General features: G+C 47.6%; 1 protein-coding gene across 1 annotated transcript; it reads left to right on the top strand.

Annotated features, from left to right (window-relative positions):
- Positions 1–698: 698 nt before the first annotated feature.
- Positions 699–12,000, top strand: LOC134408354 (membrane-spanning 4-domains subfamily A member 15-like). The gene is made up of 7 exons (XM_063140608.1): positions 699–854; positions 1,509–1,660; positions 3,003–3,125; positions 8,005–8,061; positions 8,602–8,700; positions 11,084–11,206; positions 11,920–12,000. Exons 2-7 carry the CDS (start codon positions 1,559–1,561, stop codon positions 11,998–12,000), a joined length of 585 nt encoding a protein of 194 aa, XP_062996678.1. The 5' UTR covers positions 699–854; positions 1,509–1,558.
- The last annotated feature ends 869 nt before the right edge of the window (positions 12,001–12,869 follow it).

The raw sequence follows: 12,869 nt of genomic DNA, 5'->3' as shown, positions 1-12,869 counted from the left end.
TAAAAATCGTAGGCCCATGCCAACTGGCCCCCCTGCCCAGCCCTGACTGTGTGTGTGTGTGTAGGGTAATAATTAGAACCCTTTGACTTTTATTTAAAAGAAGAAGAAAAGTAAGTTTCTAGACCTGGTGACCAACAGAAATGCTGGATCGCATCTGATGAAATACATACTTGGCAAACCAGCAGGATGGCTCAGAAAGACGTCTCCGTAGATGGGGAGCAAGGTTTTGGTGTCCAGCATACCTCCTTTCTCCTTGCCATAAAGAAACAAAAACATTTATATCAAAATACATGCTGTCAGGTAAAGGGGAGAACTATTACTACGACGAACTGGGAAAAATGAAAGAGAGGTCTTGAATCCCCAATTCTAGGTAAGGGGGTCGTCCAGCTCAAAGTGCGGATGATTATAACACCCCATTAAAACACTCCGGCCTCAAATAAAGTTATGGTGAGAAGGGAGAAAACCCCACATGATTATCCCTCACAAGCTGAGAGCCGGGCGGTGCTTGTTGTTTTGTGCTGAGCTCGTCACCCTAATTAATTTGTGCAATCGGTTCTGTCGATTCTTGTAGCAATGAATCCGTCTAGGCAGCCAGAAGGACACGGAAAACCATGCGGAAGCTCTGTTGCGTGCTGCTATCTTTTTCTTCTTTTTCTTTTTCTTTTGGTGGGAAGCAGCGGCGGGGCCAGGGAGAATCGCAACTTCGCAAGCTTCTACCTGGGCCGCTGCACGACATGTTTGCTCCGCGCTGAGCGTGGAGGAGGAGATAAATCCGGACTTGTCTTCACCCAGAAGAGGCTGGTGGCTCCGATTTCGGTGGGGCGGAGATTCCGTTCTGGGTTTCTGAACAGTCGGTAATCCTCAATGTTGTTGTGTTGCGCTCAGCTCTGCTGGTGAGCGATGTCGCCTATCTGAAGGGGCGCGATAGGGGTGGGGTGCGCTCGGTTCTCTGGCTGTTCCACGAACGCGGCTGTGCTCAGCTCCCCCCGCGGCGCAGCGGAGTTAATAAGGGGTTCCTGGCTAGAGGAGCTAAAGGCTGACTTTGCCAGCGAGACCGACCCGCCCGCCTCCTCCGGCCTGGGGAGCCAGCCTGTTTCCTCTCCCGGAGGGAGGAGGAACGAGATGGGCGTCCCGATGAACTCTCCAGGGCTGTGCTGATCAAGGCAGACACCGATCATGTGCAGCGTCTGCTCCCCAGGAACCCGGGCCGCCCTGCCTTTAGACCTCTGAGCACTGATTTGGGGTGCAAAGCGTTACTTGTTGTTTAGGGCGCAATTCTATGCACGTTTAGATAGACAAAAAGGTCCTCCAACTCCCATGCTGGCTGGGGAGTGCTGGGAGTTCTGGGACCTTTCGTCTGTCAACACATGCGTAGGAGTTAAAGGCTGGTGGCTCCGATGTCAGTGGGGCAGCGAATCCGCTCAGGGTTTCAATCGAAGCAGTCAGAACGCTGCCTTCCTCCCTCTCCTTCCTTTGCTTACACAACTTGGATTTCTTTTGCCCAACAGTGTTCCCGTTTCTCAAGACTTAAAAAAACAACTGCTCAACAAACCCCAGCATGGATTCGACTCCCATTGTGTCCTCCTTGAGTAATCAAGTGAATCCTTCTACGCTAAAGCCAATGAAGAATTTTTATTTGGGCGAGCCACTAGCGCTGGGGGTGAGTACAGACTGCAGGGAAAATTATATTCAAATGTAAGAATGAACCACTCCCATTTGAGCATCCTTCTGCATGACTCAGAACAGTGTTTTTCAGGATGCATTCTAGGACACGATGTGATTCCTCAACTCCAAGCCGCCTGGACAGGCAATTTGTGCAGGACTTGCAATTTTCCTTTGCAGTATGTGTCACAGCAACAGGGGGAATGTAATGTAGGGAATGAACACGCGGATGGAGGTACTTGCTGTCAAAGGCCACAACCTGGGTTTGGAGGTGTGTCAACCAGTTCTGGATGGGGTTTCACTCCCCCTGAAAGACTGCGTTCACAGCTTGGGGGTGCTTCTGGATCCATCGCTCCAAATGACAGCCCAGATAGATGCGACAGCCAGGAGTGCCCACTATCAGCTTCAGCTGATACACCAGCTGCACCCCTTCTTAGAGTTAGAGGACCTAAAGACGGTAGTGCACGTGCTGGTAACTTCAAGGCTCAACTGCTGCAATGCGCTCTTCATAGGGCTACCTTTGTGCCTAGTCCGGAAACTTCAACTAGTTCAAAATATGGCAGCCGGGCTGGTCACCCATACACCTAGGGGTGACCACATCACACCAGTTTTAAAATCTCTTCACTGGCTGCCAATTAGTTTCCAAGCAAAGTATAAAGTGTTGGTTATCACCTTTAAAGCCCTACATGGTTTGATTCCAGGCTACCTGCGGGATCGCCTTCTCTCATACAATCCGACCCACACACTCAGGTCCTCTGGGAAGAATCTACTTCAGCTAGCAAAAACTGGATTAACAACCGTTACCCAGAGGACCTTCTCTTGTGCTGCTCCCAGGCTGCGGAATGGCCTGCCGGAGGAGACTTGTCAACTGAACAGTCTACTAGCATTCAAGAAAGCTATAAAGACTGATCTCTTCTGGCAGGCCTATACAGTGGAATTTTAAGATGTTTTTAGAATGTTTTTTAGGATGTTTTTAACAATGTATATTATGTTTTAATTCAGTATTATATTTTTTATCATTTATTGTTGTTCCCCGCCTCGATCAGAGTGGAGAGGCGGGTAAGAATTATTATTATTATTATTATTATTATTATTCCGCAATCTATCCTTTCTTTTGATTTTGACCCAATTATTTCGGCTTCATAGAACCATTTTGCATTTACAAAGCAGGAGCACATAGCCGAAACCTTTTAGTACTTGAGGCCCATGTCCCTGTTCAGGCCACAGATCATTCCTTACAACTTAGTGGGTGGGGATAGCATTGGGTGAAGTGCTCCTAGATTGGTCTGGGTGTGAAATGTGAGCTAGTGATATCATCTTGTTCAATGCTGTCTTTACAGATCACACAGATCCTTATAGGAATTATTGGAATTGCCTTTGGGATTATGATGGACATAGCAATTCCAGATGCATACCACTCATATTACTTACTGATCAAGACACCATATTGGACTGGAATCTTGGTAATTCTAAGTCTGCTGCATATGTTAACATCAGTTCTACAGGTTTCATTTTAGCCCAGGAATTATTCAATTTGTGTCCTTTTTTGGATTATGTCCTCAAACCCAGTTTTGTCAAGGGCTGCCAAAAGTTTTGGGATCCATGGATGGTATGATGGATGAAGAACATGTGGAAGATCAGACTATGACAAATGTGGTCAGGGCTAAACATACTTACAGCTAGAAAGTATGTAAGGAATGAAAATTTCGAAGCCTGAGAATGGCTGAAATGGAATTTCAGCAATTATGAGATGGGCCTTTATTGGTCTGCCTAGATCCTACACCTTCCCATACAACTTGCAGAAGCAGAATCAATCATAAAAGCTGAGCAAATGTAGATGTCACTTCTCATGGTCTCTTCACATTTCTGAGTGTTTATCCCCATTCCTGACAGAATCCCTTGGGTTCAGTAAGAAGGAAAGAGATCTTGGGCTTGTGGTGAAAAGGTTGTTGAAAATATCAATCCAATGTGAGGCTGCTGTAAAAAAGAAAAAGAAAAAGGCAAACACTATGTTAGGGATAATTTGGTAAGAAATTGAGAATAAAACTGCCAATATCATACTGCCTTTATATAAATCCAAGATGTGACCACACTTGTTGCACAGTTCTGATCACCGTACATAAAAAAAAGATATTGTAGAACTGGAAAAAGTGCAGAAAAGAGCAACTAAAATGATCAAGACATAGTAGAGCATTTCCCCTATGAGGGAAGGTTACAACTAGGGGTGTGCACGGACCCCCCACTCCGCTTCACTTTAAGATCCACCATTTTCGGATCGGCCCGCTCCGCCCCGCCCCCACTCCGCCTGTGCCCACTCCGCTCCGCTCGGAGCTCCGGATCCGGATCGGAGCTCCGGTCCCCCCCCCATAGGGGGGGTTACCGGGCCCTGCCACCATCGCCGCCCATGCGGCGACGGCGGCAGAGCCCGGTAAGGAGGAGGGGGGCCTTACCTGCCTCCGTCCGTAGTCTGTCGCCGTCTTCAATTGAGCCCGTGGTTCCACCAGGAAGTCTGGGCCGTGCGGCCCAGACTTCCTGCTGGAACCACGGGCTCAATTGGAGACGCTGGCGGACCGTGGACGGAGGCAGGTAAGGGAGAGGAGGGCGGGGGGCGTTACCGGGCCCTGCTGCCGTCGCCGCATGGGCGACAGCGGCAGGGCCCGGTAAACCCCACTTACCTTTCCGGCGGAGCTCCGGATCGAGGCGAAGGATCCGCCTTCACCTCGATCCTCTTCACCACGCTCCGCTGGCCCCCCAATCCTCTTTGCCTCCGCCTTAAGGGCAGGCGAAGCCCCCCGCTCCGCTACTGCTTCTCCAGTCCGATTAGAAGCGGAGCACATCCCTAGTTACAACTAGGGGTGTGATCCGCTCCAATTAGGAGCGTAGAAGCAGTAGCGGATTGGCCTGCTCCGCCTTACCCAGAGGTGGAGTAGGAGCGGACCGCGGACCCCTAGAAGCAAGGCGAAGAGAAGCGGCCATTTTTTGGAGCTCCTAGTTCAGGCGGAGCGCTCCGGTCGCCATCTTGAAAACATTTCGCCATAGGATTGCATTGCGGCAAATAATCGCGGATAACTACGTTCTTTTTGAAGCTATCGTTCTGGAAATTCTTGTGCTCAGAGAGTCGTGGATGGGGGTCATTTTGAGACCACTCTCACCTCTCTGCATCGTGTGGGTCGCGTGCTATATTTTTTTGAAAATCGGGTCAACCGCGCGGCTCAAACGGCGTTTTCGGCTTTTCGCCCATAGGATTGCATTGAGGGAAAGACTCGGGCATAACTGGGTTGGTTTTTAAGCTATCGTTCTGAAAATTCTTGTGCACAGAGAGTCGTGGATGGGGGTCATTTTGAGACTACTCTCAACTTCCTGCGTCGTACGGGTCGCGCGCTAGAAGTTTTTAAAAAATTGGTGGGAAAAATACCTTTTTCAAAGGGCTGAGGGGCAGAGTCAGCTCCCGGTCATGATCACATGATCCCAAAGTTAGAGGAGGGCATAGGCAAAATGGGTAACTTGGGATTCTGGGAAACTTCTCTTTCTTCATCTGAACGGGCTTTTCCCCGTGTTTTTTAAAACAGTAGCCCCACCAAATGCACAAACACAACCTGAAATCATATTCTAAGCCAAGAATAAGAGATAGAAACACAGCACTGCTCCCCACCCTAACTTTGGGGAACAACTGAAAAGATGTGGTGCAAGGGGATGAGCTCCCCTAGGGCATCTCATCGTGGACGTGCCCCCACTCTCTCCTGCACTGGAAGGCCATTAGAGCCTTCCAAAGAGAGTAAAACGGTGGAGCAATGCCTATTATGAGTCGAAGTGAGCGTTTACTTCTTAGTGGTGGAGCGATGCCTGTTATGAGTTGAAGTGAGCATTTACTTCTTAATCTCAGAGCTGTTGGTGGCTGTCTTGAGTTGAACTGGCAGCTGCTTCCCCCTCCCCCGGGCACGTCCCCCTATTGCTGGTAAAAGACAGATATAGCCTTTTTTTAAAAAATCTTCTTGCTGTTTATTCAGCAACACTGCTGCTTTTAATTCCACCCCTCCTTTGTTTATTTATTGATTTATTCCATTTTATATGCATTACTGGCTTATCCTTGGCTCACTTCCTTATGCCCCCAGAAATGCCAGCTGCATGCCTGCCTGCCCTCCCTCCCTCCTCCCCTGCCCACCTCGCAGGGATGTTGTGTGTGTGTGGCTTTGACTCAGGGGAGAAGTCCTTCCTGCGCTCACTTGGAGTTTGGGAAGTTCCAAATTTTGCAGGTTTAAGCCCCGCCAAAAAACAGGGGATGATGGGATTGCCTTGAGTCTCGGCGTGCGTATATATCCCTGGATAAGCTGTCATGGTGGTGAGTTTGAGGGGGTTTTTTAACGTGCAAAATTGACGGAGCTATGGAAAGGGGTGTTGAATTTTCATAAATTCCCCAAAAATCAGGGGATGATGGGACTGCCTTGAGTCTCGGCGTGCGTATGTATCCCTGGATAAGCTTTCATGGTGGCGTGTTTGAGATTTCTAACGTGCAAATTGACAGAGCTATGGAAAGGGGTGTGAATGGGGTGCCCGATTTTCAAAAATTCCCCAAAAATCAGGGGATGATGGGATTGCTTTGAAACTTGGCGTGCGTGTGTATACCCCCATGAGGTGTCATGGTGCCAAACGTGAGGTTTCTAACTTGAACAGAAAAAAGTTGTATAATTTTTTAGCTTTCAATGCAAGCCTATGGGGGGGGGGAAACGGAGCTCCGGATCCGGATCCGGAGCTCCGAGCGGAGCGGAATGGAAGTGGGCGGAGCGGGGGCGGGGCGGAGCGGCCCGATCCGGAAAATGGCGGATCTGCAAGTGAAGCGGAGCGGGGGGTCCATGCACACCCCTAGTTACAACAGCTAGGATTATTTAGCTTGGAAAAGAAGTGAGTAAGGGGAAACGTGATAGTGGTGCACAAAATTATGCACGGTCCAGAGAATATGGATAGGGATGCGTCTTTTTCCCCTCTCTCGTGAACCCAGGTCATCCCATGAAGCTGATAGGTGGGAAAATTCAGGAGAGACGAAAGGAAGTACTTCTTCACCTAGCTGTCACAAGCTGTAGTCCTTTCCATGATTTTGGATGGCTTTAAAAGAGGGTTAGACAAATTCCTGGAGGAGAAGGCAATCAATGGCTATTAGCCCTGATGGCAATATGCTTCCTCCAGTATCAAAGGCAGTATCGCGAGATCGTCACCCCTCCGTCCCGCTAGACCGGTAGGTCTAGTTCAGGCATTGGTCTGATCCAGCATGGCTCTTCTTTTGTTCTTTTGTTGTTACGACACAGGGTGTTTTGTGGTGGGCAGGGAATTCAGACTGGACAAAGAGGAACAGACTGACAGAAAGTGGTACAGAATTCTCCACTCTGATCATCTTCCAAAGGAGGAGAGTCAGTGTGTGGTACAGTGTTGGACTAGGACTGGGAAGACCCACTTAGCCATAAAGCTCAGCAGGTGATTTTACACCTCTCTCTCTGGCCATCCTACCTCACATTATCATTGTAAGGATAATATGAAGGGGGTAAGAGAGCCAGACATGGACATGAGCATCTTGGGGTGAAGGGGAGATTATTATTAATAATAATCCAGTAAACCTGGAACCAAAAGCAGCTTTGTCTAGAGGCTGCTGTGGGTGCACAGGAACATCCTTCTCTTTGCACAGGGAGAGGGGGGGGCACCAGTTCTGCCCTCGTCTGGACACTAGAATGGAAGTTATGGAACTTCAAACCTGTCATCTAATTAGTCAGCATCTTTCCACCAGAACAGGTAGCATGGCTTCATTGCCTTTGCATGAGAAACATCTGATCTTGTCATGTCTCACAGTTCTCTCATTATGATCTAGGAGACAGAGCCAGGTGGATACAAGGCAGTCCCTTGTTCATCTACTGTATATCAGCCTGCCCACATTTAAAGATAAAAACAGAGAGGCCCTTCTCGCCTGCCCACCAGTGAGAGAAATTAGGTGGGTCTCCACATGGGAGAGGGCCTTCTCAGCAGTGGCCCCACACTTGCGGAATGAACTCCCACCAGCACTCCACCATCCTTACAAGCTATTAAGAAGGCCTTAAAAAGTTTAATTTTACTATTTATTTTATGGCCTTCTCATAAATGAATACTGTTTTACTGCTAGTGCCCTTGTTTTTATTTTTTACTGTTAGCTTTTATTGTTTTTAACTGGTATTTTATTGTCTATGCTTTTATTGCTTTTTTATACTGTTTTATGTAGGGTTGTAATCCACCTTGGGAGGGCTTTTGTTCTGAAAGGCGGCAAAGAAAGGCTTTAAATCAATAAATAAAATTGCCTCTGACCTCTTTTTCCATCTTTTGCAGTATATAATTTCAGGATCTGTGTCTGTGAAAGCCTCCAAGACACCCAAGATGCCATGGGTAACTAACCTATTTGAGGAATGTGTGATGTGAAGAGAGATGAGATGGAGCCCAAAATTAATGACATATGTTGCTTGTCATTTAAGACTCACTCCTAAAATTCCTGGTTTGAAGCTGTCCTGTAAAACATCCTATGTTGAGACTGCTCTGTGGATCACTTCAAGGGGGGTCTGACATGTGGATTAACATGGATAACACAAGAAAGGTTGTGCCAGTTAAAAATAAAATCTTGATCAGTGTGCACAACCTGTAATTTGGGGCACAGCTAGATGGGGCGATATGCCAGGGATCACCCCAGGCTCGTTCCTGTGCATCCACATGACACATAAGACATCCTGGGAGCAGGGACGGATGATTTATTTATTTATTTATTTATTGCATTTATATACCGCCCCCATAAGTAGAGCTCTCTGGGCAGTTTACAGAAATTCTGAAATTCTAAAATTTCCCCGGGATATTGACCTACACTTTTTTCACGGTTTTTCCACAGTCTTGGGATGATCTCATTTGGTTCATTGTGAATTTTTCTGACTTCTCTAGGTGAAAGGCATGCTGGGAATGAACGTGGTGAGCACCGTGGCGGCTGCTGTTGGGATCGTGATCGCCTCTCTTTCATTTGACGTGTATTATGGACCAGAGGTAATGTATCAGTGCAAGAACATCCATTCACAGTTGGCCTAAAAGTGTTCTGATACCAAAATCATCACTCATGGAAGTGCATCTCCCACTGAGGCCATAGCTAGATGGGGCAATATCCTGGGGTGATCCATGGGATCATCCCTGTGTGTCCACATGACGTACAGGGGATCCTGGGAGCAGGGAGGGATGATCCCTCCCTTTCCCAGGGATGTAGCCTTATCCTTTGAGCCCGCTTTTTCTGTGGCCTCAGGCTGATCCCGAGACCACGGATCATGTGGGTTGGCGTCGCAGTTTGTCCCAGCTCCTCGCAGTTACTCGCGAGGAACTGGGACCTGTGCCCATCGGGGGTGTGGTGAAGGAGCGGTAAAAATCGTAAAAACAAACAAAAACCCTACCTTTTGCGCATGAGCCCTCATGCGCTCCTCTCCTTTAAGAGAAAACCCACAAAATGGTGGGCACGACGTCCTCTCCCTCCGAGATCGTCGCGCACCACGTGTAAACAAAGGGGGAGATCTCGTGATAAAAATATTGCGAGAACTTCACCCCTCCATAGGTCTAGCTGAGGGCTGAGACTAGGCCTTGGGGAGCTTGTTCACCCTCAACAGGACAAAAAGAATGAGTGTGTCTTGTCCTTCATAGAATCCTGAGTCTGAATGATGCCACTAGTATAATTCCTAATATCAAGGCTTCACATAACCAGGGCAGTGCTAAAGAGTGGGTGGGGAATTGGAGTGCTAATAACTTTGCTCTAGGACTACTGCATCTAGTTAGCTCTGCTGTGCTTCTCTTTACCCCAGTGCTCTTAAGCAGTACAGCCCTTGTGGATTCCTGGAGGTGGCAACCAAACTAGACAGTAGGGTTTCCACAGGGATCGGTACTAGGACCAATTATTTTCAACTTGTTGATAAATGATTTGGAATTAGGAGTGAGTAGTGAAGTGTCCAAGTTTGTCAATGACACCAAAATATTTAAGGTTGTTAAAACACAAAGGGGTTGTGAACAGCACCAAAGGGATCTCTCCAAGCTGGGAGAGTGGGCGTCCAAATGGCAGATGCAGTGTAAGCAAGTGTAAGGTGATGCACGTTGGGGCAAAAAAACTCCCAACTTCAAGTATAACTTGATGAGATCTGAGCTGGCAGTGACCGAACAAGAAAGAGATCTTGGGATTGTGGTGGACAGCTCGATGAAAAGGTCCACCCAGGGCATGTCTACACTGCATGAGGTTGTGGGAGGGAGGATTTCACGGTATTATGCTTGTGAGATCCTCCCCCTCAGTCTACACACGGTGTGCGACATCATGGGAGGACAAAGGACTTCGTCCCACTTTTTTTTTTTAATGAAGATGAGTGCTCAAGCACTCGAATGAAAAAGTAAGCTTTTTTTTTTTTTTTTTTTTTTTAAGAAATTATTCCCACTCCCCACAAGAGCTCCATGCCCTGTGCCCGGCTCCTTGCAGTTACATGCGAGGAGCCGGGACGAACCCGTGACGGCGGGCCACACATCCCGCAGTCTTGGGATCATCCTGAGACCGTGGGAGAAAAAGCGATTAAAGGATAGGGTGATATCCTAGGGAAAGGGTTAGGGTTAGGGATCATCCCTCCCTGCTCCCGGGATCCCCTGTGCGTCATGTGGATGCACAGGGACAATGCTGGGGCGATCCCCGGGATATCGCCCAGTGTAGAAATGCCCCCAGTGTGCGGCCGCTGTAAAGAAGCCAGACTCCATGTTACGCATTATAAGAAAAGGAATTGAGAATGAAACGGCCAGTATCATACTGCCCTTATACAAATCTGTAGTGTGACCACACTTAGAATAGTGTGTACAGTTCTGCTCACCACACCTGGAAAAGGATATTATAGAGCTGGAAAAAGTGCAGAAAAGGGCAACTAAAATGTTTAAGGGGCTGGAGCATCTCTCCTACGAAGGAAGGTTACAACAACTGGGATTGTTTAGCTGGGAAAAAAGGAGGCTAAGGGGAGACATGATAGAGGTGTACAAAATTATGCATGGTGTGGAGAATGTGGATAGGGAGACATTTTTCTCCCTCTCTCAAAATTCTAGAACCTGGTTCAATTCCTGGAGGCGAAGGTGATCAATGCCTACTGGCCCTGATGGTTGTGTGCTGCCTCCAGTATTCGAGGCAATAAGCCTGTGTGCAGCAGTTGCTGGGAAACATGGGAGGGGGGATTATGTTGCACCATGTCCTGCTTTGTTGGTCCCTGGCCGATGGCTGGTGTTGGCCACTTGGTCTGATCCAGCAGGGCTCTTCTTAGGTTCTTATGCAGAGTCTCCCATCATTCCCAAGGGTCACTGTGTCTACACACACACACACACACATATGGGAGAATGATCACCTTTGCTGCCATATCTGGTTCATTGACAGGGGCCAATCATAACTGCAATAGAGAGTGTCGTCTTCATTTTCACCATCGTAGAGTTCGGCATCTCCATCTCCACCGCTGCGTTTGGCTGCAAGACTGTTTGTCGGGATACCTATGCTGAAACGGTAATGTTTAGAAGAGAGTGTAGATTGGTGGTCAGAGGAGACAATGGGCAGCACCCAGTGGTGTCATTCTGCAAACTCAAATAGCACTTGAGGAGCTCTGGCAAGTCTTTCCAGTGCACAAGCACTTACGCAGGATACTTTCCCCAGCATTTGTGCAACCATGTTTTGCATAAAAGTATTCTACTCCTGCACATGAACCTAGTTTTCCAATCCAACCCAGGGGTTGTCTATATGCAGGGAAAGCCCTACTGTGGCTGTGGATCTGCACAGCGTTGGTCAGACGTTTCAAGCGAAGCTTTACAGCCACCGCAGGGCTTCCCCATGATGCTGTGATTTTAAAAAGTTGGGGATTTACCCTGACCTTTTTAAATGGAGTGACAGCAATACAGCGCTTCTGCTATCTGATGTCACTCTAGAGCCCATCCGGGGGATGGGGGGGTGCCTGGCGGAAGAGGACCAGTGATTGGTCACTTTCCACCAGGAAGAGAGTGGGGGTGGCTCTGGTACCTAGATGGCCACCCTGAAACCCTGCATTCCCTCCTCAGTATTGGGGTTACCTGCCACCGCCCTGATAGAGGTAAAGTGCAGGGTTTGAGAGAGAGGCGGTGCCAACCCAGCACCGTGAAGACAGCCCCCCCTGTTGCTTGGAGGCTGAGTGGCACCGTAAATACACTCTAATACTAATTTTATTCCTGGGCTGTTCCTTTCTTCAGATTGTGGTAGTTTATCAGAACATGACTCCGGATAATGCTGTTAGCCAGCCAGCTGCTTGCAAGGATCCTGAGACCGCCTGAATTGCTGTTCCTTTAAGCTCCCTCTCCTGGACTGTCATTAAAGAAATATTTATCTAATAACAATAACAACAACAACAACAACAACAATAATAGGAGTTAACTAAGCAAGAGCACCTGAGAGCAATGAAAACAGAATTGGGGGAAAAGGCTGCAGACAACATTTGGGTGGACGATAGGAATACAAATCTCAAAATTTCACTTGATATTTTACCACCATATACAAATATACAAAAGAAGGAAAATACTTCACATATATAAGTATATTATGCCATGTTCAAAGTTCTTGCCTTATGTTTTCATATGACTTAGTGTGGTTCTAAAATCTAAGGAAGGGCTCCAAGTGCAACAGATTCTAGAGGATTCCTATTGTTTCATCCACCATCCCATATTTGTTTTAATCAACGGGGATCTTCTGAATGATGTGTCTTCTGATGAAAGGAAAGGGACAAGGCTGCCCTTTATCTATCGTTATATAGCCTCCCTGTGACCATGAGCAAATGTTAGTGGTTTGAAAAGGTCGAATGTAAAGTTAGACTTGATTGCTGATGCTGATGCACGGCCTGTGACAGATATGGAAATGCAATGCGGATGCTGAGAGTAGTTCACCGTCTTAATTTGGGAAGTTAGCAGGACTGATGATAAAACAAGAGGAAAACAGGATGAAAAGGCGTGGGGAGATCGGAGCCAAAATGAGCATCAGAAGAATGAGAAAGTGGTCAGAGATTTAGGTATTTGGTTAGTTTGTGAGAACAGAAATATCATATATGGGAAAGAATATCAGCAGTTCTATTCTCAGTCCAAAAGATGGTCTAAATGGAACAAGTGTTCCAATGCATGTGTGTTTATAGAATCAAGTGTTCTGCTTGTAG

The sequence above is a fragment of the Elgaria multicarinata genome, chromosome 13 (assembly GCF_023053635.1).
Source record: "Elgaria multicarinata webbii isolate HBS135686 ecotype San Diego chromosome 13, rElgMul1.1.pri, whole genome shotgun sequence".
In the NCBI taxonomy this organism is placed as follows: domain Eukaryota; kingdom Metazoa; phylum Chordata; class Lepidosauria; order Squamata; family Anguidae; genus Elgaria; species Elgaria multicarinata.
This window is presented reverse-complemented; position numbering and strand designations above follow the sequence as displayed.